Source organism: Epinephelus fuscoguttatus, linkage group LG15 (genome assembly GCF_011397635.1).
Source record: "Epinephelus fuscoguttatus linkage group LG15, E.fuscoguttatus.final_Chr_v1".
In the NCBI taxonomy this organism is placed as follows: Eukaryota; Metazoa; Chordata; class Actinopteri; order Perciformes; family Serranidae; genus Epinephelus; species Epinephelus fuscoguttatus.
The window spans coordinates 26,720,987-26,746,443 of NC_064766.1; the positions used below are offsets into that span (position 1 = coordinate 26,720,987).

Genomic DNA, 25,457 nt, shown 5'->3' on the forward strand with positions numbered 1-25,457 from the left:
AACAAACCGTACAGCACCTCATTTAACTTGTGTGAACAAGAGTTTGAAATTTTATTACAGAAGTGATACAAATTTTCCAGCTGTTATTTGGATGTTATATAAACACTGTATGCAACATTTTACAGAATCCAGCAGACCTGCTGAAAACAACTTGAAATAATAATAAAAAAAAACAACACGAGCAGTGTATAATTTGACAACCGTTTACAATAACGTATCCACAACTGATGCTGCTCATTTTCTTATGAACAGTTACAGGCTTCGTTTGGCGATGACGACCTCTGGTAGTAAAACTCAGAGTCAGTCTAAGAACTCTCCTTCACCTCTATGAGTTCCTCTATCCGCACCAACACGCTCTCGATCATGTCAAACGTGTGCAGGGCGGAGTGCAGAGCCTGAAAGGACATTGAAACACAGTCAGGTCATCGCTGCTCTTTGTTGGCGCTGTGTCAAGATTGTCGAGTGAACATGAAAGCCACTGACCTGAATCTGAGACTCAGGCGTCATGTTCGGCAGCTTCTCACTGCCAACGGACACAGAAAGCATGGACTCCCCTGTGGAGAACAAATTCATGCATTTCTTTTTAAATACTTTTTTACACGCTTATTTAGAGAAGTTTTTCAATCTTTGCAAAATGTTACTAAGTAATTTGAGAAAGGTGGGACCGAAATAATCATGCTTGTGTTGGTCTGACCTTTGGCCTTGCCCCTCTTGGTCTCCATGGTGTCATGGAGCTCCCTCTCGTAGTGAGCTCTTGACATGTTTACTCCAACACGTAATGGCTTCAGGAACGAATCTTCTATTTTATACAGCTCTGTCCAGATGCCTGTCTGAGGTTGAAACAACAGCAGGGAAATACGATGAACACGACCAGAAACGTAGGCTGCAGGGTTGGAAATTAGCTGCAAATACTGGTAAAACATGCAAATGGCTGCTGGATTGGCTTCACTGACGAACCAAAAATAACAATGGTAATCTACTGAGTAGCTGGTAGGTTGTCCTTCTGACTGCTTGATACAATGGCCGGTAACTTAATTGCACATAAACGAATCAAACCATCATTCACTGTGACTGATGTTGGTCTTTATTCACTGGAAGTGTTGGCTGATATTTACTGGATCAGATCAACACTCACCTGGTTCTCTGTCACTTTGTCTCTGATGACGAGGTAACGCAGCAGGTTCAGAGACTCCATGATTCTGTTTAAAACAACACGCAAAGATGGACTCAGTAACAGAACTTTTACAAAACAATCCTGAGTCAATCACGTAAATGTCTGAGAAATAAGATAGGGTACTTTCTAAGATTATAATGTCATAAATTAAATTATTATTGCCTTCAGGCCTTTCTGCCAGAAAATCAAGTGACGTAGTATAAAGAGTGACAAAGTTGAAATAGAGGGAAGCCGTGGTGGCTTATTTTTTTAAGACTAAGTTGACTTTTTAGGATGGATAAAGCTGCTGAATGCACACTGTGTAAACTTTAGCAGAAGAGCTGAATAGGCCTGTTTGTGTTAATTTTTTTATTTCGACATTGCTGAGACGCCCATGAAGGAGGTTCATCTGATGGTCTGGTTACATCCCGTACATCGACACAACTCTAATTTTTACTGGTGGCATCTGTCTCGTAATGAGATTTTTTTTTTGTGACTTTAATATGATATAATTTCTGAGTCTTTTTTTGCACATTTCTGACTTGATAATCCCAGAGATTATTTGAGTTTTTTCACAGGAATTTACATTTTTAATCTCAAAAATTCAGAGTTTTTTCTCTGAATATTACCACCCTCCGTTAGCTACATTTTAACCTAGAATGGCGTCATATGTCCACATCTAGTTAAGCTTATGTAAAAGTGATATATGCATGGTAATCAATAGCCAATAAATTCATGTTTTTCTGTAATGTTTTGCTTTACATACAGCAATGCATCATGACTTTTTTTATATTTTATCTTTATTAATCTAATTAAACCTACTTTAGTGATTAATTATGCACATTAGTGGGGCGTCGGTGGCTTAGTGGATAGAGCAGGCGCCCCATGTACAAGGCTGTTGCCGCAGCAGCCCAGTCTCGACTCCAGCCTGTGGCCCTCTGCTACATGTCATTCCCTCTCTCTCTCTCCCCCTTTCACACTCAGCTGTCCTGTCAATTAAAGGCAAAAATGTCCAAAAAAATGTCTTTAAAAAAAATAAAAAATAATATATATATATATATATATATATGCACAATAGCTTTAAATCATGCTGTCAGGAGAAATAAGCTCACTTTAGCTGTGACTTTTTTCTTTATTAACAGACCAGTAATTTGTCCATGTACCCTGCCCCACCATAGAAAACAAATGGATGAGGTGTGTGTGTGTGCGTGTGCATGTGCGTGTGCTGACCTGTCCAGGTACTGCAGGAGGTCGGTCTCTGGGCCGTCTGGCAGGATGAGAACTCTACGCAGCAGAGGCAGCAGGTGGGGTCCCTCAAACCAGGTGTTACTGTTACCTGGCTGAAGACGGACAGACTCATTTAGCTCTTAAGTTACTGCGTCAAAACAAGAAAGATGTCAACAGAGCAAACAGCCACCAAGAATTTAAAAAGCCGTCTCACCTGTAGGGCAGCGTTTATCTGATTCTTGATGTTTTTGATGATGTAGCCTTCGACTCCTGAGTGATTACCTGTTTTCAGCATGTACCTAAAACAACCAGTAAAGGTCAGTACGCTGCAGGCTGGAACAGAGAGAGACAATTCTGAAGGAGAGGTGGAACTTACTGGAAAAAATTGTACTTGGCTTCGGTTTCAAACTTATCGATGCTCAGCTGGAACACCTTCAGACCTCTGGTTCTCTGTTGACAGAGGCACATTTGTAAATATATCTGTTTTTCAAAAGCTTTAATCTTGAGAATAACAGATGCAAATGAAATTTAAAATAATTTCAAAGCTACAATAAATGCAAAAGTAGGGAAAAAGTCATGTTAAGTTTATTATCTATGGCATTACACTTAGATAAATACACACTTTAAACCCAACTAATGTTACTTTTTTCCTGCTAAATTATATAATTTCATCCCTTCTTTTCTTGATATTTCTTATGCCTTTTTTTTATGATGTTATTGTCTTTTAAATTTGTTCAATTTGCAATCTGTACTATTCAATGTCATGCTTTATATACACTCACTGGCCACATTATTAGGTACACCTTGCTAGTACCAGGTTGGACCCCTTTTGCCTTCAGAACTGCTTTAATTCTTCGTGGCACAGATTCAACAAGGTGCTGGAAACATTCGTGACAGGTTCTGGTCCATATTGACATGATAGCATCACATAGTTGCTGCAGATCTGTCAGCTGCACATCCATGATGAGAATCTCCCATTCCACCACATCCCAAAGGTGCTCTATTGGACTGAGATCTGGTGACTGTGGAGGCCATTGGAGTACAGTGAACTCATTGTCATGTTCAAGAAACCAGTTTGAGATGATGTGAGCTTTGTGACATGGTGCGTTATCCTGCTGGAAGTAGCCATCAGAAGATGGGTACACTGTGGTCATAAAGGGATGGACACGGTCAGCAACAATACTCAGGTAGGCTGTGGTGTTTAAACCATGCTCAGTTGGTACTAAGGGGCCCAAAGTGTGCCAAGAAAATATCCCCCACACCATTACACCACCACCTCCAGCCTGAATCGCTGATACAAGGCAGGATGGATCCATGCTTTCATGATGTTTACACCAAATTCTGACCCTACCATCTGAATGTGGCAGCAGAAATCCAGACTCATCAGACCAGGCAACGTTTTTCCAATCTTCTATTGTCCAGATTTGGTGAGCCTGTGTGAACTGTAGCCTCAGTTTCCTGTTGTTAGCTGACAGGAGTGGCACCTGGTGTGGTCTTCTGCTGCTGTAGCCCATCTGCTTCAAGGTTGGACGTGTTGTTGGTTCAGAGATGGTCTTCTGCAGACCTTGGTTGTAACCAGTGGTTATTTGAGTTACTGTTGCCTTTCTATCATCTTGAACCAGTCTGGCCATTCTCCTCTGACCTCTGGTGCCAACAAGGCATTTAGATGGATGTTTCTCTTTTTGGGACCATCCTCTGTAAACCCTAGAGATGGTTGTGTGTGAAAATCTCAGTAGTTCAGTCAGTTAAATCACCTGTCTTCCTCATTCTGGTGCTCGGTTTGAACTTCAGCAGGCCGTCTTGACCATGTCTACATGCTTAAATGCATTGAGATGCTGCCACGTGATTTTTTTAAAAAAAAGGAAAGAAATTGCTGAATTACAAACTGATGTAAAGAGTTACCAAATCACTCCTTGGACACATCGTCATGACCTTCACCAAGTTCTGAAAACAAAAGGGAAAATCAATGACTACAGATCAGTAAAGCTTCACACTGTGAGGATCACAGCAGAGTAAAAGCTGAGCTTCATGTGAATAACTGTGTTCACCTTAGGGACTGTGAGGAAGGCTCTGATCTCCAGCAGATCTGCAGGCAGACTGCCATCCTCCACCCGCACCAGACTCTTCTCATACAGCTCCTGTGCGACGGTAAACACACGCACACGTGAGACTAACACAAGATCTAAAATAAACAGCTACTTATTTTAGACAGTACCTGAGTGTTTCTGCTCTCTTCTGAGAAATGTTTGAAAACCAAAATACAAATCTTTAATTCAATGTTTGAGTTTGACTCACCAGTCCTTTCTGAATCCTGGACTCCTCAGTTCTGTCAATAAAATACAAAATGTTAGTTTGGTTTATATCAACCTGGACCCTATTTTCCATGACTTTCATTTAGCTACTAATGGGAACAACAAATTTTAAAATTATTCCAGTATTGAGCGAAACCAAAACAGGCTGCATTATAACCATTTGGGGTGTTTGCACATTGCCAGTAATATCCACTTAAAGTGCTTGTTTTTGTCACTGACAGATTCAGATTGTTATAAGTGTCTGACAACTTAAGAAAAGTCTACCGAAAGAGGTCGACCCCTTTGTTAAAGAGCAAGATCCTTTTTGTTTAATCAGAAACAGCCCCGACATTGCTATCGCCAAACCCACCAGACTCAATTTAAATATTTAGCCATTTTATCATCATAAAACGCGCTTCATTCAAAGTCAGCAGAAACAAAATTAAACTCACAAAAACCATCTTGGTTCATGTTTCCACTGTTCCAACAATCACCAGCTCTAGTTTGGTTCAAATAAACCCTTAAGTCACAGAGTTAGATGTGAACATATACTGGCTCTTTACACGTTAAAATTACAGTTTATTTAAATGGAGTCTGGTGGGTTTGATCAGAGTGATCTCGGCGCTGCTTCTGGTTAAACAAAAAGGATCTTACTCTTTAACAAAAAGGTCTGTCTCTGTAGGGATCCTTTCATGATGTTATCAGAAACTTAAAATAACAATCTGAGCCTGTCAGTGGCAAAAACAAGCACTTTTAGTGGACATACTTTGACAGTGCATAATTGCCTTGCATGGTTACATTGCAGCCTGTTTCGCAGCTGTTCCCATCAGTGACTTAGACCCAAACTATAGGAAAATGTTGAAAATTATTAAAATTACCCTTTAAAAGTAAGCTATGTTGAGGGATTCAGATCAAATACACAACACACAGCAAACATCTACTTGTAAATCCATGTCTGCATTCACACACACACACACACACACGTATATATATGTGTGTGAATGCAGACATGGAGATATATATATATATATGTGTGTGTGTGTGTGTGTGTGTGTGTGTGTGTGTGTGTGGTTAAATGGTGTGTGAGTAGCAGCTACATAAAAAAAACAACACTTTTTTTAATCAGTTAAAAAATGTGGCTCCAATATGCCTTGTAAACTCTGAATTTATACAAGGAAAATGCTCTTATTAACCTTTTACCATTTAAAAGTTCATCAGTGACACATGCTTTATCATTTCAGGTATCAAGGGCTGCTTAAAAACTCAATTTGACTGCTGAACTATCAAACAAATGCAGTGTTTTAAGTGTTAATTTATGAAAGCCAACTGACAGCAACACTGGAACAGCACAGAACAGACACAATGACACAGTGTCATGTGCTCACCTGGACAGGAGGAGGCAAATGTGCTCCATATTACACCGCAGACAGAACACAGGACTGTAAACACAGGCAGAGAGCCAGGCTTTAAATTCTTAATATTATATTAATAATTGTTCAAACAGTATGAATCATCAAGCACTAATTTCTAGCCATGTTTAAAGGTACTCGTATAACAGTGTCACAGTGATTTATGATAGTACACGTTTTTTACTATCTTACCTAAAAACACTGGGGAATGTATCTGCAGCCAGGTGATGGACGAACACCAGGTGAGCCAGGCTGGCCAAAGACTCTTTAGGGTAACGCACTTCCTCCTCCAGAAAGCCGGGAATGTGTTTTCTCTTCAGCAGAGCCTGAGAGATAAGACTGGGGACAGACTCTCCGATAGCACTGAGGGTGCTCTGCACAAGACACACACACACAGATTCATCAGCGACACAATATCTGAAAGGGGAATCTGACAAAATGAGAGTCCAGCATTTACGAATTCTGTATAAGTTCATGTAAATTGTGGTCTGGTCCAATTTGCAGGACCAGTCTCAACATTTATAGTGCAGTTAGAGGGCAGATTATCATGGTGAATGGATTTGCTGTACCAAAATCTCTGTCGCAAAATTCCTGAGGGGAGACACAGCCAGAGTGTCGGGATCCTTGAGTTGTACCTCCAGCAGAGGTTGACTCAGAGTCTTCATACAGCTGCAGGACAGAAAAAAAACACCGGGAGTCAAACTTTGACATCAGTGCTGAGTTCATGCTGCAGATATTTTATATGCAAGTCTGTGTTGTGAATTTCTCACTCACAACTTTAGCAGTTCTGTCCGCAGCTCGTCCTCTTTATCCCTGCCCTGCACACCCGCCAACTTGTTCTCATTTTGTGTCTCACTGCTCAGGAGGTTTTGCCTGGCCTCGTGGACAAAAGGCTTGATAAAGTCTATCAGATCAGTGCAGCACCGACAAAGCGAAAAGACGTCATCCTCCTCTTGCTCCTTGGTGTGAGGTAAAGGCAGTTTGGCCACCTGGTCCAGCACAGAGGACAGGGTCATGCCCAGTGACGACGCCTTACGGCTGCCCAGACACAGCAGCACTGAGAGGAAGACACAGGTGAAATGGCTCTATTTGAGTTGAAGTGATTTACGTATACTAGATTTAATATTCAAGGGAATGTTCTTTACCTTTCTGCAGAGGGTTCAACAGCAGATGGAGACTCTCTGCTATGGTGTCAGGGTCGTCCTGCTCCAGCTGCTCCAACAAGCCAATCAGCAGCTCTTTGGGTCTGCAGGTCTGGGAGACCAAAACTGACACTTAAAAGAACAATTTCATCCAACACTCAAGACAACATGCATCGACACACTGCTAATGCTTCCTCTTATATTTTAATCCAGTCTTGTTATTTTGGTTAACTGTTGAGCGGACCTGCAGCAGGTGGTTGAAAATGGCGAGGCACTGAGAAAGCGTCTCGTCTTCTTTCTTCAGGAGAACCCGGATCAGAGGAGGCAACAGATTCCATCCCATACATCTCACTATGTCCTACAGAAAGAGTGATGGAGTGTTTATGCAGAAGTACAACCTGCAACACACTGTGTTCAATCAATGGTCAGCTTTGACTACCTGATTCTTTTCATCCAGGACGATACTGAGGACCTGTGCGCTGTTTCCCTCCTCGATGCAGGTCCGCCCAGAAATCGTGAATACGTCATGGTCCTCGGTGGTGTAACTGTCTTCAGGGAGGGCTTGCTGTGTGACATCGAGACAAATGAAGGAATCAAAAGAGAGAATATACAGACATCTTACTGCAGTGAATTGATGATAAAGTCATTCTTAAGGCAAAAATGCCTGTTTCTAGCATCTTAGTGAGAGTCTGCTGCTTTAAATTATGTCTGTAAGTATTCCTTTAGTGTCATTGTAAATTTTATGTATTTGGGGCGGCTGTGGCTCGGAGGTGAAGTGGGTCGTCCACTAATTGGAAGCTCAGCGGTTCTATCCCCAGCTCTTGCAGTCTGCATGTCGAAGTATCCTTGAGCAAGATACTGAACCACAAATTGCTCCCGATGGCTGTTCCATCAGTGTGTGAGTGAGATAGCAGGTGGTACTTGTATGGTAGTCTCGGCCACAAGTGTGTGAATGTGACTCGTAGTATAAAAAGCGCTTTGAGTGGTCAGATGATTAGAAAGGCGCTGTACAAGTGCAGGTCCATTTATTTATTTGGGGTTTTGGACGTTTTAGTTAGACATGAGCAAACTATAGACATCACTTTATGATATGGGGAACTGTGAACGATACTTTTCTAGATTTACGGTTAATCAAGTTAATCTAGACGTTAACATTAGTCCCACGGTCTTTGAATCATTATTACAACATAATATAAGTTATTCAAGGCTCTCTTAATATAATGTAGCATAGACAGTAGCAATGCAGCACCCTGTAAAAATGTCTCTTTTACTTATGACTGAAATGTTACTTGGGGCGGCACGGTGGTGTGGTGGTTAGCACTCTCGCCTCACAGCAAGAGGTTTGCTGGTTCGATCCCGGGCGTGGGAGCCCCTCTGTACGGAGTTTGCATGTTCTCCCCGTGTCAGCATGGGTTCTCTCCGGGCACTCCGGCTTCCTCCCACAGTCCAAAGACATGCAGATTGGGGACTAGGTTAATTGGTAACTCTAAATTGTCCATAGGTGTGAATGTGAGCGTGAATGGTTGTTTGTCTCTATGTGTCAGCCCTGCGATAGTCTGGCGACCGGTCCAGGGTGTACCCTGCCTCTCGCCCGATGTCTGCTGGGATAGGCTCCAGCCCCCCCGCGACCCTCAAGAGGATGAAGCAGTTAGAAGATGAATGAATGAAATGTTACTTTTCTAAACTGATGGAGCCGACTGAGGGCGGTGCTGTGTGTGAAAGTGCAGCTAAAACAGAGCTGCATGAATCTAGTATAGTGGCATTGCTCATATCATGCTGTATAACAGGGTGTCTACAGGTATCAGATAGTTAAATGTAATGCTTTTTAAGTCCCATTCAAAACACATTGTAACCTGTAACTTTAGGACAAAGGTAAGTGTTATGTAGGAATGTGGTTACTAGAGTGAGTTAAGTCAATCTACATTTTTCCAACATTAAAAATGTGGATTTTTATATAGAAAGGCTCCACCCATTTTGACAAAAAGAAATTTAAAAGTGGACAAATGAAATTAGATAAAATGTTTGGAGTAGTTAAGACCCCTCAAATTCAAATTTAAGGCTATTTAATGGCTTTTAAGGCCTTATTGTTGTAAGAATTTAAGATATTTTAAGACTTTACAAGGACCTGTAGACACTCTATATAAAAAATAAGATTATTTGTGTATCTGTGTGAAACCCAGACATGACGGTGACATGTAGGAGATTTGGATGCATGTAAAGAGGTGGGTGTGGTGTACTGAACCCCCTTCCTTCTCCACCCGAAGGACTCACACATCTCTGGACCACATCACTGAGCTGCTCCAGAGCCATCCCTGCTGTCTTCAGGTCAGGGTTTATCTTCACACAGTACTCCTCCAAAAACAAACAGAACACTTCATGTCAAAACAATACACACCATTCATACTTCACAATCAAGTGGATCCTAATTAAAGTTTAGTTTATTTACATCCCCTCCACAGGACTATCTAAATATAGATATAAACACATGACACAAAACATCTGACATCCATAACGTACACAGCTCAGCAATACTCACAATAACACCAAGACAAAGTGTCCCTCAGTTGTACACGACTGAATTCATTATTTATATGTACGAGCATCTTGGTTATGTTAAGGTTGAAGTCAGATAATAAGATAATAAGCCCTGTGTGGGCACTAAAAACTGGACAGTCAACCAACAAACACAGGAGAGTAAATTGAATGCTAGTGTAACGTTATAACTGATTTAGCTTAGCTGTTACCATGATAATAAGCCTTTTCTTGTGCTAAACTGCCTATCAAAACACGGTCACAAACAGTATGCACTGTTAACGTTTAAATAAGTGATAAACAAGACAAAAACAAAGCAGATACCCACCTGAAATAACTACATGTCCCACACAGCCCGGTGAAAACTACCACGCTAGCGCTAACTGGTGAGCGCGCTAACGGCCGGTTTGTCCGTTAGGCCTTGCCGTAGAAAGGATACGTCACAGGTCAGAGTTGAAACTACTAGAAACAACATGGAGGTAGAGGAGAGACGGAGGAGCGGAAGCTCCGATAAAACCTCCAAAAAAGGTTAGTTTACATTGAAAATGTGTTCTCTATTATTACTATTAAGATTTCTGGATATGTTCACAGCCTAAGAGACGTCAAAAAAGAGTTAAAGCATGTTGTATAGAGGTGACGTTACTTTGTGAAGTTGCTCATTGACCGTTTGTCTGGTCTCCATAGCACAGTGACTTGTATCTTTAGTGGTAAACGTACAGTTTTTCCTCGATTGCTAAGACACGTTTAGTGACACTAGGATCCTCTTTATCTTTATTATCACCTTCTCAGCACAGCACAAGTCTTGTCTCGCAAACGTGTTCACACTTCCTCCACACATTTTCCATATCGTTAAAAACTGTTAACCCAGATCTCATAGGAAGACCCCAAAACTCCCCCTCTACTGGACTAACTGCGTTAAACAAAAGGAAAACATGTACTCACAGCTGATTAAAAATTACGCTTATAGTAATGAATCTCTTGTAGAACTTATACATCAACAGTCAGTCTGTATCCATCTAGTCCTCCTCTGTGTTGCTGTGTAGAAACATGGATCTAAGAGGCCAAAGGCAAGTAAAAAATGAAATTGAATCTAATAAAATGAAGAAAACTTTCTTCTTTCTTAGGAGATGTCCCCCTTTCTTTCAATTCAATTCAAAAAGCTTTATTGGCATGACATTTCATGTGTTGCCAAAGCACAATTACAATTTAAGACAGTGAATTTAGAAACATATTAACAACAATGTTTTAGTACAAAATCATACATGTGAATTTTAAATAAAAGTGAAGGAGTAAATAAAAAGGCAGAGTGTGATCTGTGTTGAGATGAACTATATGTTGCTGTGTTGCTTGTCTCATAGGCTGTGACATACAGTGACATATTTTGCTGCATCTATGGCACTGACACTATTTTCTCCAAGTATAGTGGCATGCAAAAGTCTGGGGCACCTCTGGTCAAAATTGCCTTTATTGTGAAAAGTTAAGTGAGTAGAAAATGAACAAATGAATGAATGAATGAATGTTGTTTGTTTGTTTGTTTGTTTTATGCAATTTTAGAGTGACTAAAAGGAAAGGAGCACTATGTGAAAGTCTGGGCACCCCAAGACATTTGAGCTCTGAGACGACTTTTTAAAGGATCTCAGACCAAAATTAGATTGTCAGGGTTCTGGGTTGTTCACAGTCATCATTAGGAAGGGCCAGGTGATTCAAATTTCAAAGCTCTGACTTCTGAAACCTTGTCCCAACAATCACCAGCCATGGGCCTCTCGAAACAGCTGCCTAGCACTCTGAAAACTAAAATAACTGATGCCCACAAAGCAGGAGAAGGTTATAAGAAGATAGCAAAGTGTTCTCAGGTACGTTTGTCCTTAGATGGTAATGTAATTAAGAAATGGCAGTTAACAGGAACTGTGGAGGTCAAGTTGAGGTCTCGATGACCAAGAAAACTTCCCAAGAGAGCTGCTAGGATTGCTAGAAAGGCAAATCAAACCCACGTTTGACTGCAAAAGATGACACCTTCAGCTCCTGGAACCCAACATGTTAAAGAAGGTTAAGGGTCCAAAACAACAGTCTGTGCTTTTAAGATGCCCTTTACTTTATGCAGGTGTTGAAGGTCACTGAAGGGTAAAGGTGTTAAATTTATATCCTGAGTTAACATTTTCTAAAACTCCTATAAGCATTTTAATCATGTTGTTGTTTGTGTTGCAGGAGGGAAACGCGTCAAAGCACTGACCGCTGAAGAAGAGGCAAGAAGGTGAGAAAGGGCATCTTGTATTGTTGTATTAATGCTAATGTCTATAGCTAATGCACCATGTCATACACTAATACTTACAAAAATTGTAGTTTGGTTATAGGATATTTTTCTCACTCTACTTTCATAATAATAACAATAACACAAGACATGGGACAACACAATCTTCTAATATGTCTTGTGTCAGGAGGGAGATAGTGAAGGAGAAGTTAAGGGAGAAGTTGGAGCTAGAAAAAAGAGCCCTGAAGATAGTGGAGCGTCTCCTGGAGGACAGTGTGGCTGAGGACTTCCTGGTTGACTGTGTATGTATCGTCCTTATTTAAATAGTCTGTGGCAGTGGTTCCCAACTGGTGGGTCAAGGTCCAAAAACTGGGTCGCAGGTCCATTCTGATTGGTGACTTTTATAATATTTCCAATTTTGCCTAGTTATTTTATCAACTTATTACTGATTTGTTTGACTTTATGATCTATGGATACATTGCTGATTGTTTTTATCTGCGTCTTGTACGGCCTTTTTGAGTGCTTTGAAAGTTGCCTATAAATAAAATGCATTCTTATTAATATTATTGTTATTAGTCGTTGACATGCATGATTTTTACGACATATATTTGTTTTGTAATAATGGAAACAGTGAATTATGTTTTAATTCACCACACATTATAAGAGTATCATGGAAACAATCATGCTGAGCACCTTTTTCCTCCTCTTATTGTCTCCCTTCTTCACAGGCGAAGTTCATTGTTTCTGCTAATTATAAAGATGCTGTAGAGGAGAGATCCATTGCTAAAATGTGTGGTTATCCCATCTGCTCAAATAAACTGGGGAAGGTAAGAGCCTTTTACAAAAGACTTTATAATCCCTATGCAAGTGATAAATGAAATTGTCTCTTGTGTCTCATGCTTCAAATCTAACTTAATGTCACTTTTTATTTTATAGATCCCAACTCAACAGTTTAGGATTTGTACGAAGACCAATAAGGTGTACGACATCACAGAACGCAAGGTAAATGCCGCCATGTGTGGATTTAAAAATATATATTTTACTTTTGAAGGAACAGTCAAGATAAATATTGTTGTGTTTCTCTCTTGTGATCAGTGTTACTGTAGTAACTTCTGCTACAAAGCCTCCAAAGAGTTCGAGCTGCAAATATCGAAGACACCTCTGTGGCTCAGGCAGCATGAGAGGTTTGTGTGCTGTTCACGTCTCTGTCCTTAATCATATCCATGAACTGATCATTAAAAATTAAAATTTTCTACATATTAAGACTGTGTTTACTTTCTTTCTCCCTGACAGTCCTCCAGAAATTAAACTGATGAAGAAAGGAGATGGGTATGTATTTGCTTCAGTGTTAATATGTGATATGTGAATATTAAACACATACACTTCAATTTTTAAAAAAAAAAAAAAAAACTGATTCAACATCTGACCTGTGAGGATTACCACATTAATGAAAGCATAAAACAAACAAACAAAGACACACACACATACACACACAAAAACCTCTAATCAAAAGGGAGTTTATAAAAATTAGTTTTTAAAAGTTTTGAAATAAAGGGGGAAAATTCTTTTTTTAAAAAAGGATGATTCTTACAGTGTTGAGATGTTTGACGTTTTAAATGTAAAATAGGTTTAATGATTGATAGACTAACCCAGTGTAACCTCTGTGTGCCCAGCGGGAGTTCTGGTGAGGAGGTGCTGCTGTCGGAGAGACGTCTCCAAGAAGACGACATCGAGAACCCACTGGCTGCTCACCCCGACGACCCCCACAGTTCTCAGCAGGGTCCTGCTGGAGGCGGCCACAGTGAAAGCAGCGACATTGAACAAGAGCAGGACTTTGTCTCCAGCATGGTCTCCCAGCAGCAGGGACCCAGGGTGCACTGGGGGGACCTGCCGAAACGTACAGACGAAGACAAGAAAGGTGAGCGAGGGAAGATGGGGAGGCGAAAGAAACAGAGGAGAGAGGGAGGTGAAGAGGAGATTGAGGGTCAAAGTCAGGGCGCAGAGAGGGGGGAGGAGTCACTTTCATGTAAAACAGAAGCTGGAACTGATGATGAGAAACGGCTGCACTCATTCAACACAGACAAACCTAATGGAGAGCAGGTGACAGAGGAGAGAGGCCTGCCTGATGCACCCAGTGTGGACGAGGCTGCAGCTCAGTTGAATTTGTGCACTTTATCTGAGACAGTTGCTCAAACTGCTCCCCCGCCTGTTGACTCAACATCCACACAAGCAGAAAGCACAATTCTACTCACTTCTCCACCATGTGAAGACTCAAACAGCCCAACAGAAAGCAAACATCTCCTTTCTTCAACCCTGATCAACACGAATCAGGACGACCACGACATGGCACTGACCAACCAGCCAGGCCTCAGCATCACCCAGGTGGGTATGAGCAAGAGAGGGGCGGCAGGGCTACGAGATCTGCTCAAGAAAAACACTGCTGAAACAAAACCCGCCTCCATCCGGCTGAATCTCCTCGAGTGCCTGAGAAGAACGTTAAAGGACTGGAGCACAGACGAGACCCTGAAGTTCCTGTACGGCGCTGACCATTCTCTCGGCTCGCCTTACGCTGATGTTAAAAAAGACAAAGAGGTGGAGGTGAAAGAGGAGGAGCTGGATGAAGACGACCTTGAGGATGAGGTGACCGAAGAGGATGCAGAAGGCGTTGATGCTGAGGTGCAGAAAAGACCATCTGCCGCAGCTCCAGACTACAGGACACTGCGAACAGAGACCCAGCAGCTGGAGCTGAGAGTCAAGGAGTTTTATAAGGGGACCTGGATTGTACCTGAGGAGGTAGAGGAGCCGCATGGAGACAAGGTGAGTGAAGGAAAGAGAGAAAAGAGGAGAGTTGTGAATGAAGGGCCTTGTTGTAAGAGTCAATGGCCACATAGAGGCGCTATATAGAAAATATGCTGTGTAAACACGCATGATTGGGACAGCAGTAAGTGTGTTTATGTACTCGGGGTTTGCTCTTCAACACATCTCGCTTGTTTCCCCACAAGGTGACAGTCCAGGACCAGAGCACGAAGGACCCAGCTCTGCCGCTCGTTGACTCTCATGCTCAGCACCTCATCCAGAAACGAATCACAGTGGAGAAGCTCACCAGCTGGTGAGTGTGTGTTCTTATTTGTGTGTCTGAATGTGTATCTCAGGATGCACGATAATATCAGTATGACAGCTGCAGATAAAGGCTTTAAATGAAATATTGACAGACAGCTGTCGCTTTACAGATATAGTTGGTAACTTTTTAAAAATAATTATTTGCTGAATCTGATACGGTCACTCTGAAAAAAATCATGCTCCTCCTCTTGTAGTGTAGTGCTTCTTACTGCATTTGCTTGACCAGGGGTGGGTAACCTGCGGCGCTGGAGCCATATGCAGCTCTTTAGCCTCTCTCCAGTGGCTCTCTGCGGCTTTGACAAAAAAAAAATCACGACACACATTTTTATTTTTATTTTATTAATTAAAAAAAAAGTTTTACCATTTGGTCAACTTAAATGTGCGTCTGCGGCCTGGCACCTTTTCCTCAAAATTCTGCCATACCTCACTAGCAGTGACTAGTCTTGAGCCTCCCTTGATGGGCTAGCAATGGATTACAAATCCATGAAAGCAGTGGTTCCCAACTGGTCCAGCCATGAGGTCCAGATTTCTCCTTCGTCATTAGTTCAAGGTCCACACAGTTTAATATATATTCAGTGTCATACTTGCGTTTGGCCGTGTCTCAAGCTAGTTTGCTGTCTCTGTCAAGTAGCTGTCTGTTATTCCCTCAGTCTATAGCAGGAAACCGCGCTTCAAAATAAAAGCGCTGTGCGAGAAATTCACTGTACTTAAAAAAAGTGTGTTTTTTACAAACTTGACATGTTTGTGAATCATTGGCAGACCCACCAGTTGGGAACATAAATCATAAATAGCCCGCTGCAGAGGAGCCATCTTGTAGTAAAACATGTTTTTGAATGCTCTGTTAGACCTATTTTTAATGTCGATAGGCTAATTTAGACTTACTACACAGTGTTACCACAAGGCTCAAATATGTTTTGTAGCTCCAGGCAGATTTTTTTGAATTATTTTTGGTCTAAAATGGCTTTTTTGATAGTTCAGGTAGCTGACCCTATACTCTACTGCGGCTGAAGGAAAACATCCAATCAGAGTCGAGGAGTCTCTAATGTAGCCGTCAATCAATGCTCACGAACTGCAGTCAAACTGTCAAGCTAGGCACCTCTGATGAAATGTAGATAAAGATTCTGTTACTGCATTGCTTAATCCTCACCTCAGATGTTTTTAGAACATATTTTAGTGACTGTTTAGATGTAACATGACAACATTTGCTCTGGCTGGAGGGCTGGGCTTGGTTTCTCCAGTGTTCCCAACATGGCGGCCAGGTCACAAACTTTCACATTTAACAGCTAAACAGTACACTAAAATATGTTTCTGAAAAGGTTTCAGGTGAGAAATAGGCAATGCAGTAACAGAATCTTGATTGATATTTGATCAGCGCTGCCTAGTTTAACAGTTTTAGCAGCTCATGAGCAGTGACTGAAATGACTGACAGCTGTCAGCTGCACTATGACAAGGAGGAGGAACATGATATTTATGACTGATCATCTGTCTCATGTAATACTGTGTGAGTATAGTGACAGTCTCAGAAAATATGTACAGTAAATATATTTACAGTACAAATGAATTTGTCTTTTCCCACTTTTTTTTTTTATCTCTGTGTTGTGTTGCAGTCTCAAAAACATTGTCGGCCCTCTGTGTCTCGCCATGACTGACATCTCCACTGACCTGAACAACCTGGTCCGGACATTCAGGTCAGTGCAGCTCATGCAAACACACACTCTTTTCTGCAGGTCTGGTTGCATAACATCACCCAGTCATGCTCTTTCTTTTTGGTCTGAACATCTTGGCATGGCGACGAGGCCTAAAATGTGTCACAAGACTGGCTTTTTAACATTATGAAAAGGAAAATACATTGTGTTGACGGGGCATCATGGTTCACATCAAGTTGTATATATTTCTCCAGAGCATGTACTGAGTGATTTGTAACCCACTGTGATCTGTAAACCATCTGCTAGCAGCAACAAAAACATCCATCTTCCTGAGACCTCTGATAAATTTAAGAGAAATAAGAGCATTAAACTTGTAATGAGCAAGTGGATTATATTTAAATTCCTCAATGTTGTGGAGAGATCAGATGAAGAACTCTGGTGCCTCTTACAGGTAGGAATCAAACATGACAACAACAGGAGTTTTTATCAACTGTCTGTAGACTTTTTTCACAGCAGATATTTTACATGTCAAAGCAGGACTGAAATTCATCAAAATTTAGAGGAAAAGGCAGGCTGTATACATGAGTCACATTTTAGTTGATTAATGTTGAAAAATGTCGGTCTGTCTCGCCAAAACCCCAAAATTACGTCATCTAATGTCTTGTTTCATTCTCACTCCAAAGGGTTTTAGTTCACTGTCACAGGAGAATGTGTAAAGCTGCCAATATCTGAATGTAAGAAGCTGCAACAAGAGTATTTTGGGGTACTTTTATAGTACTTTTCTATGAAAAATTACTCAAACCGATTAGTCGACTACTAAAATGGTCACCGATTATTTTAATAGTCGATTAGTTATCGATTAGTCGACTAATCGTGGCAGCCCTACACTAGATACCATTAAATCCTTCACACTGCTCTTGTAATCTGAACATAATTTTAATGATGCATTTGTTACATAATAGAAATGTAAAAAATCTTCCAAACTTGTACCCAAATTGAACATTTCCTGCCATAGAAGTACTCTGCGTTCCCATTGGCTGCTGAGGATGTTTTCTACAGCAGTGCTATTAAATCACTGTGCAGTGAGTAACACCTCCAGCGTCCTGCTTCCAGGAATTCTCTTTTCTGCTGTCGGAGGCCCTGCGGACAAGAGGCTCAAACCAATGAATATACACAGCGCTGTCACAGAAACATTCATCACTACACTATTGCAGGCAGTGTTTGTGGTGGGCGCTCCGGCCTCGTGCACATTTTGTTCTTTTTGTTTTCTTATCATCTGAATCAGGTGATTTTGACACTTGCCTATAGAGATGGTTGCTGCTACATGGTGTTATGTTTATGTTCATATATGTTCTGTGCTTATCTGCATCACATGGACAAATGCCCCTGTACATCTTTGAGTTATGACTGACCTGTTGCTTACTTTGTTTTTTTTTAATAACATTGCAGGTTCACCAACACAAACATCATCCACAAAACTCCAGAGTGGACCCTGATAGCTGTCGTGCTTCTTCATCTGTAAGTTTATGGTGTGTGTCTGTGTGTGTGAATGTGTGGATGCACCGTGACAGCTGGACAGTCTGCTCCTCAGCTGGAGAGGAGAGGAGTGAGAGGGAATATAAAAATGATAAGGAAATCAAGGGCCATTGTTTCAAAGGAAATACACCCAGTTAGCAAACTTGAAACCTCTGTTCTTCACTGCCCAGGTGTGTGCTGCTCTTTGTGTGTGAGCACATCAACAGCGTGTTTTTAAATCATTTAAACTAAACTTAATTAAAATGATATATATCGGGCGCCAAGTGGTTTAGTGGGTAGAGCAGGCTTTCCATATACGAAGGCACAGTCCTTGACGTAGCAGCCATGGGCTCGATTCCAGCCTGTGGCCCTTTGCTGCATGTAATCCTCTCTCCCTTCCCCCTTCAAACTAAGGCTGTCCTGTCTAATAAAGGCAAAAAGCCAAAAAAAAAAATCTTAGATCTTAGAAAGATATATATAGATATAAGATTAGAGGTACTTATCCATGGTCAGTGTATTACATACAGTCGATGTTGGTCTGCACGCCCTGACAAGCAGGCAGCAGTGCCACAATGGAAGTTAAGCAATGTCCTGCTGTGGACAGGGGCAGCAGCAAAACATATTTTAGCCACCTAAAAAGATCTGTATCAGTTTAACTGTACAGTTTATTTTGAATATTGTCACCTCTTTCACCTCACCATCAGACAGTCCTTTGCCACTGGAACTGAAGCCATGATCTACGGTCTCCTCATAGCCATCAGACTCCGTTGACAAATGTAGTAATATTACCTCGTAGAACACGGTAGCTGCTGGTGTAGCGCTGCCTCGATCAGTGAGGGTGCTTTCCTGTTCACACTGACTCTAACAAACCAACTAAGAGGAGTAAACATGACGTTATATCAACAGACAGGTAATCGTTGATTGGACAGTTTTGGCAATTGTCAGCCTCCATCGTCAGGATCCACATGGAGAAATCAAATTTCTGACAGAAGTCCGTGCAGCACTTTAATGCCTCTGATGTGTATATCTATGTTCTGTTGTGTCACAAAGAGCTCATGAAGAAACAACTGATCATAAACATGATTAGCATTAGAGTGGAAATTGGCTGCGTGTTATGGAAAACGACTAACAGGTAGAGAAAGGATTAAAGGGTGGCGTCTTGTACAGTAATGATTCAGAGCTTAATATTACTGAGATCAATGTCACATACTTTCTAATAGACTTAACAAAGTGACAAAGTACATAGTCAAATATAAGCACAGCAGTTTCAACAGCTTTTCAATTAGGGAAAATACCCGAGCTGACGTGCATATGTGTTACTATAGTTACCAAATGATTAGCATAAATTGGTTATACATGACCTTATACAGATCAGTTATAACATCACAGATGGATTTTCCCGATCAGCAGATGGATATTTGAGTAGTTAAGCTTTTGAAATCATACTAAACTTGCTTATCTGCTATCATAAAATCCTGCACTTGGTTCATGTGATTTCACACCAGAAAAAACAACGCAGCAGAGTCCGCTTGGAAGGACCAAAACCCACCTTTTCAAGCAGTCTCAGTTGGGTTGTTTGGTCTGCACCAGGGTTTGATTGACAGCTTTCACACCAGCCTAAACGAACCATACCACCAGGCAAATGGATCTGAGTTTGCTTTAACTGAACCAAACAGGTTAGGTGTTAAAGCATCCTCAATTTGTTTATGATATTTTATGACTTTGGTGAATCTGAATCAATCCTTTAAAACCCCAAAGTAAAAATAACTAACTGATCGAGGCAGCAGTGGACCAGCAGTTTTCGTGTTTTGTGAGTTAAAATTACTGTTTTTGTCTGGCTTTAAAGAGATCTAACATAACGACTTCAATTCACCGTCGGAAAGGGCTGTTTGACGGCAAGGTAAAGCAGTGAAAATATACTAAATGCAGCGTCTAAGCAAACTGGTATTGATTTTTCTAGGTGGTTAAAATATGTTTCGTTGCACAGCAGTTCATTGCTTATCTTCTGTGACAATACTCCTGCCGGCTTCTCCACACTGGGGGCCAGTGCCATCCACCATCTACTTTAGGTAATACACTGACTATGGATAAGCACCTCATGCAACCCCATCTGAACTATCCCTTTAATAAAGTGACGCTCAAATCAAAGCAACACAACAGCGTCTGCTACAGTTAAATGACCCTATTTGTGGCTTTGATTCACATCCAGCTTTAAAGCTTCATTTTGAGAAGATGCTACATGGCGTGGCATTGTTTTTAGCCCATGCCATATGGTGTCTATGTGTGTGTGTGTTGCTGGCAGTTCATGGACAGTTCCGTGCTGCTCCCGCCTAAGTACACACAGACGCCTCACGGCCTTATCTCCACCTGATTGCCCCTCTCCAGATCCGTGATGCAGGACAGAAAGCACACACCATCAGCCCTGTACGTGCGCTTGTTAAACACACACACACACAGTTCCTCTGTATACATCCAGGCAAAATGAGCACTTTAAATTGCCCCGCCTGGGAAAACTTTCACCTGATGCCCGCCTGACTTTGATTTATGACTACCTCGGTGACCCCAGGTCAGTTTGCATCAGTATCATAACTTACATTGTGAGCTCTCTCGACCTTAACAAAAGAATTCAGTAAGTGCTGTGCAGCTTGACGGGCAGTAGGTGACATGGATCTATAACTCTTAAAGCAGGGGAGCCTTGTGACGGCAAACTCTGTCCTTAGAGAGCGCTGCAGAGAAACAGACTGCATTGTAACCACTCAGGGCATGTTCACACTGTCAGTGTACGTCCACTAAAAGTGCTTGTTTTTGTCACTGACAGGCTCAGATTGTCATTATAGGTGTCTGATAATATCATGGAAAGGATCCCTTCAGAGATTGACTTTTATGTGTAAGACATATTACACAGGATTTTCCCAGAAAACAATGTAGAGACTCATACAGATGTAATCCCTCTTTATTATCACTTATGACCCACTAGAAGTGTGTGACGGTGCCTTTTTGTGCTGAGACTCTGCCCTGTGCTTGGATTTTCTTATTTCCTTTTTATATTATGTGTTGAGGATGTTTATGATCGTGTATCCCTACAGCACTCAGGTGAGGTCTAGGTTTGTTAAAAGCTAGCACCCAGGTGCCAGACTGTAAGCAGCATGCATCAAAGAGACCTGGCGTCACAAAAAACCCCACAGCTACAGCGAGGTGAAACACCATACAAGAGTCAATCTGGGGTTGGCTTTTACTTTCAGTTTTGCTGGCGAGCATGTATGCAAACAGTAACAGACAGTCCTGCATAGTATGCCTTGAAAGAGTTAGCTCTGTTTCAATCAACCAGAAACAGCCCTGAAATCACCGTCACCAAATCCACCAGACTCCATTTAAAAAAATAATTAATTTTAGTGTGTATGTAGCCAGCATATTTTCACATCTAACTGGTTGAATTAAAGGTTTATTTCAACCAAACCAGAGTTGGAGATTGTTGGAACAGTGGAATGGTGAAGCAAGACCTTTTTTGTGAGTTTTATTTTGTTTCTGTTGACTTTGAATGAAGTGTGTTTTACAATAATAAAATGACTGTTTATCTAAATGGAGTCTGGTGGGTTTGGCAATGCCGATTTGAAGGCTGTTTCTGGTTAAACTAAAAGTATCTTACTCTTTAACAAAAAAGATATATCTTTAATAAATCCTTTCCATGATGCTGTCAAACCCTTATAATAACAATCTGAGCCTGTCAGTGACAAAAACAAACACTTTAAGCGGTCGGACATTGACGTGGCACAAATGCCCCGCGTGCTTACATTACAGCCTGTTTGCCGTTGCTGTCTACAGCGTTCTTGCTCAATATTGGACCAGTTTGGAAAATTGTTGTTCCCATTAGTCATTTAGACACAAAACATTAGGAAAAAAAAGCATCTGATTGAAAAAATACCAAACCTCTCCTTTAAATATCACGACATAAATTAGGTTGCGAAGCTGAGATACTGGGAGTTGATCTTGAAAATATTGTGGACAAACTGGAGTTTTTCAGCCAAATACGATGTTTTTGAAATTCTCTCAAAAGCAATCTACTTTGGGTTGTATGAAATAGATTTAACATAATTATCCTACACACATGCTTGTTAATCTTTTGGGTTGTGATAAAATGTTTTTTTGACCCATGTGTGGGGGAAATTTAGACGTGGTTTATCATCTGTGCACTGTGGCTTTGACCTGATTGTAAGTGTCCTTTGATGTTGACAGATGATGTTGAGGGATAAATGTTTAAACCACTGATTTTATCTGACGACCCACTTAACAAACTGTATTTATTACATGCTTAGATATTGCGAGTGGTTGCATGACAAGCCACGAGATGGCTCAGCATCGTGACAGTTGGCTTTTATTCGATCCGACTTAGATCCCCGGCCCCTCCAGAAACATTTCTTCTCTTTGTCACACGTCCCACTGGTACTCTATGATTTCATTAGTTGCCATTTAACTTCAAGCTCCTCCATCCTTCCATTCCTCCACCATGAATAATTTGGTGTGCTGCCTTATCTATCTGCTGCATGGCAGCTGTGGGGCTAGTCTGGCCTCTTTTGTTCAGGCCAGCTGAATAATGGATGGCCCCCCTGCAACACTAGACCCTGGGGTGAACCGGAGATTAACCAGCAGTGCACCTCCACACAGGTAGACAGGACAGGTAGAGGGGGAGGGAGGAGGAGGGGGACAGGGGTTAGAGAGGTGACGGAGATCAGGTGGAAGGTTGCAAACAGTGGATTTAGAGCTGGAGGTAAACACTCTTTACATAGGCGTGTTGTCTGTGCTGGTTTGATAGATCATGACACAGTTTCTGTACGGATGTGAAATTCAGTGTCACTGCAGGGATAATGACACTCAGATGCCAGTTTATTTGGTACACCCAGCTAAAATGAATGCAGTCTGATACAACGACAGCTGCAGGTAGCCTTACGTTGTATGTAAGTCATTATGAAAATGTTGTAGGTTGTCAGAGACCATTATTAAATATGCCTCTTTTTGAGGTTTTACAACGAGTAGTGAAATTTAGATGTTACTGGATAATTGTGGTCATTTTGGTTTTGATCAGTTTTCTTTTGTTGTGTCCCGGTCATGAGTGGCACATGTAAATATCCAGCTCTGTTGCCAGGAAAAAAAAAACATTGGGAATACATTTCTGCAAACCATGGATATGTGACATTTGTCAAAATGATGCACTTCAGATGACACATGTACAAGTGTCTCATTAGGAGCAGCAGACCACTGTCTGAGGGTGTTTTCATATATAGTCCTTTTTAAACAAACTGAACTCAGTCCTCTTAAAGTGCACCAAAAAGTGGACCAACAGAAAAAGGGGCCTCAGTTCTCCCTTGCAAGCGTTACAGGCCATCGTGATTACATTTGTCCCAGTGCAATAGCATGTCATCTAGAAGATTAGAGACAATTGCAGTGGAGCACTTTGTGTTCACAAGGCACAGGTTAAGTGAACCGCACCGTGGACTTGAAGTGAACCAAATTCAGACCACTCCCAGAGGTGGTCTGAGTTTGGTTCCCCTCAGAGGGGTCTGAGTTCTCTTGGAGTGTTCACATATGTGCAAAAAATGCTGAGTCACCGCTCAGAGTCCGCTTAGAGGGCTGAAAAGGACCAAGTGTGAAAACACCCTGAGATAAGCAGTTGTGTTTTTTTTTAACGACACGTGACATGTCCAGCTGTGTTTCCGGTGACAGCAACCGACTAATTCAAGCCAAAACATGCTCCTTTCCAGACCATAACCAAGTGTTTTTGTGCCTAAATCTAACCACACGTTAACCACCGGGTTGGGAAAACATAGAATTGAAAATTGAACCATAAAGTTTAAACATATTCACCATATGAAATGTACAAATGTAACATATCTTTGGTTTGCTAAAACCTGGATATGCTAACTCCACTACCAGTTTACTGTGACATGTTAACACACGGTTTCTGAACATTCTTTGTTGACAGACAAGTAAGTGGCCGAGATGTTCAGGAATCAAGACAAAACTGCACACAGACAATCAGAAGTACTGATGTGATGATGTGTTGAGGGAGATGAACAATCAGTTGTCACATGCTCCATGTAAATGTCTTATTTAAAATTAAAGGGACAGTTCACCCCAAAAGCAAAATTACACATATTTCTTCTTACTTGTGGTGCTACATATAAGTCTAGATTGTTTTGGTTTGAGTTGCAAGTTCATGTGGGAACTATTTTTTTTCTACTGACCTACACCTGCAAACTGTATCACTGTGCAAAAAGAGGAGTACATCTACTGCTAGGTCACCTAGCATCACCACACCAAGGCGAGTGCCATTTAGTTCCATTATATTGGAGAGAAGGCAGACATCTCTACAGCCGATATCTCTAACACTCAGCAACTCACACCAAAACAATCTAGATTAATAAACAGCACCACAGGTAAGAGGAAAAATATGTATTTTTGATTTGGTGGTGAACTGTCCTTCAAAGTCTTAAAACTAGGACACTAATGTGCGTGTAAACACATTCCTGTAAGCAGTTAACAGAGAGGTTTGTTATCTGGATAACTGTTGAGCAAAAACTAGAACCCCCTGAAATAAAGTGCGTGAGCGGATTTGTTAAAAGTTGTGATTTGTGTTTGACTCATAAGTTTTCCATATGACTCAGCAAACCTGTTTCTTTGAGAGCGACATGAACAGCAGCTGCTCAGCAGCACTGTATAACCAAGTGTGACAACTTGTTGCTCAGATAGGAACCTGACTGCTTCATAATAACTTCACATTCATACAGCGTTTGGGACGTTACCGTAACAACAGCAGACTCGGGTTAGTGTGTAGGTGTGTGTGACTGTGTATGATTTTGTGTTTCAGGTTGGCGGAGGTGTCTCCAGTTGTGCGAGAAGCGTTGGAGACGCGAGCATCAGTGGAATATTTGAACACACTGATGGAGGAGCTCGGTCTACAGGAGCAGGACCTTCTGAACTTAGTCCAGCTGTTTAAAACCCCAACACACTGACACACACACACACACAGATGGACATATGAACAGTAAATATACATAAATAAAGAAACATGCAGCTATCCAGCATTTTCTATAACGTTTGTTTGCCACAAATAAAATTGGTTGCGATAACTTTTAAAGCCAAAGCTCACATCCTTTTTATTGTATTTGTTCACTCCTCA

At 41.3% G+C, this 25,457-nt stretch overlaps 2 protein-coding genes across 4 annotated transcripts; one reads left to right on the plus strand and one right to left on the minus strand.

Moving 5' to 3' along the window:
* Positions 1–50: 50 nt before the first annotated feature.
* On the minus strand, positions 51–10,159 carry glmna (glomulin, FKBP associated protein a). Its single transcript, XM_049599046.1, has 19 exons — positions 10,083–10,159; positions 9,494–9,574; positions 7,662–7,787; positions 7,467–7,580; positions 7,226–7,334; positions 6,855–7,137; positions 6,650–6,749; positions 6,273–6,454; positions 6,057–6,110; positions 4,676–4,706; positions 4,429–4,518; positions 4,283–4,324; positions 2,757–2,830; positions 2,595–2,679; positions 2,384–2,493; positions 1,136–1,199; positions 695–830; positions 484–554; positions 51–395 (listed from the first exon to the last, which is right to left on the minus strand). The coding sequence occupies exons 2-19, from the start codon at positions 9,530–9,532 to the stop codon at positions 306–308; spliced, it is 1,800 nt and encodes a 599-aa protein (XP_049455003.1). The 5' UTR covers positions 9,533–9,574; positions 10,083–10,159; the 3' UTR covers positions 51–305.
* rpap2 (RNA polymerase II associated protein 2) lies at positions 8,953–25,415 on the plus strand. 3 transcript variants are annotated; one of them, XM_049599038.1, is made up of 12 exons: positions 8,953–9,547; positions 11,960–12,005; positions 12,190–12,304; positions 12,731–12,829; positions 12,939–13,004; positions 13,098–13,186; positions 13,296–13,331; positions 13,676–14,819; positions 15,005–15,111; positions 16,730–16,810; positions 18,218–18,286; positions 25,146–25,415. In XM_049599038.1, exons 4-12 carry the CDS (start codon positions 12,791–12,793, stop codon positions 25,288–25,290), a joined length of 1,776 nt encoding a protein of 591 aa, XP_049454995.1. In that variant the 5' UTR covers positions 8,953–9,547; positions 11,960–12,005; positions 12,190–12,304; positions 12,731–12,790; the 3' UTR covers positions 25,291–25,415. The 3 variants fall into 3 exon arrangements, with proteins under 3 accessions (XP_049454995.1, XP_049454993.1, XP_049454994.1); XM_049599036.1 differs by lacking the exon at positions 8,953–9,547 and adding an exon at positions 10,185–10,282; XM_049599037.1 differs by lacking the exon at positions 8,953–9,547 and adding an exon at positions 11,178–11,230.
* The last annotated feature ends 42 nt before the right edge of the window (positions 25,416–25,457 follow it).

What these genes read in the sequence shown, in the direction of transcription:
- rpap2 (XM_049599036.1), top strand. Translation starts at nt 10,228, where the DNA reads ATGGAGGTAGAGGAGAGACGGAGGAGCGGAAGCTCCGATAAAACCTCC. An exon ending in TGGCTCAGGCAGCATGAGAG is followed by an intron (nt 13,187 to 13,295) that starts GTTTGTGTGCTG and finishes TCTCCCTGACAG; the next exon opens with TCCTCCAGAAATTAAACTGA. An exon ending in AACCTGGTCCGGACATTCAG is followed by an intron (nt 16,811 to 18,217) that starts GTCAGTGCAGCT and finishes ATAACATTGCAG; the next exon opens with GTTCACCAACACAAACATCA.
- glmna (XM_049599046.1), bottom strand. Translation starts at nt 9,532, where the DNA reads ATGGCTCTGGAGCAGCTCAGTGATGTGGTCCAGAGATGT. An exon ending in GCCAAGTACAATTTTTTCCA is followed by an intron (nt 2,680 to 2,756) that starts GTAAGTTCCACC and finishes TGGTTGTTTTAG; the next exon opens with GTACATGCTGAAAACAGGTA. An exon ending in CTCCTGCAGTACCTGGACAG is followed by an intron (nt 1,200 to 2,383) that starts GTCAGCACACGC and finishes TGTTTTAAACAG; the next exon opens with AATCATGGAGTCTCTGAACC.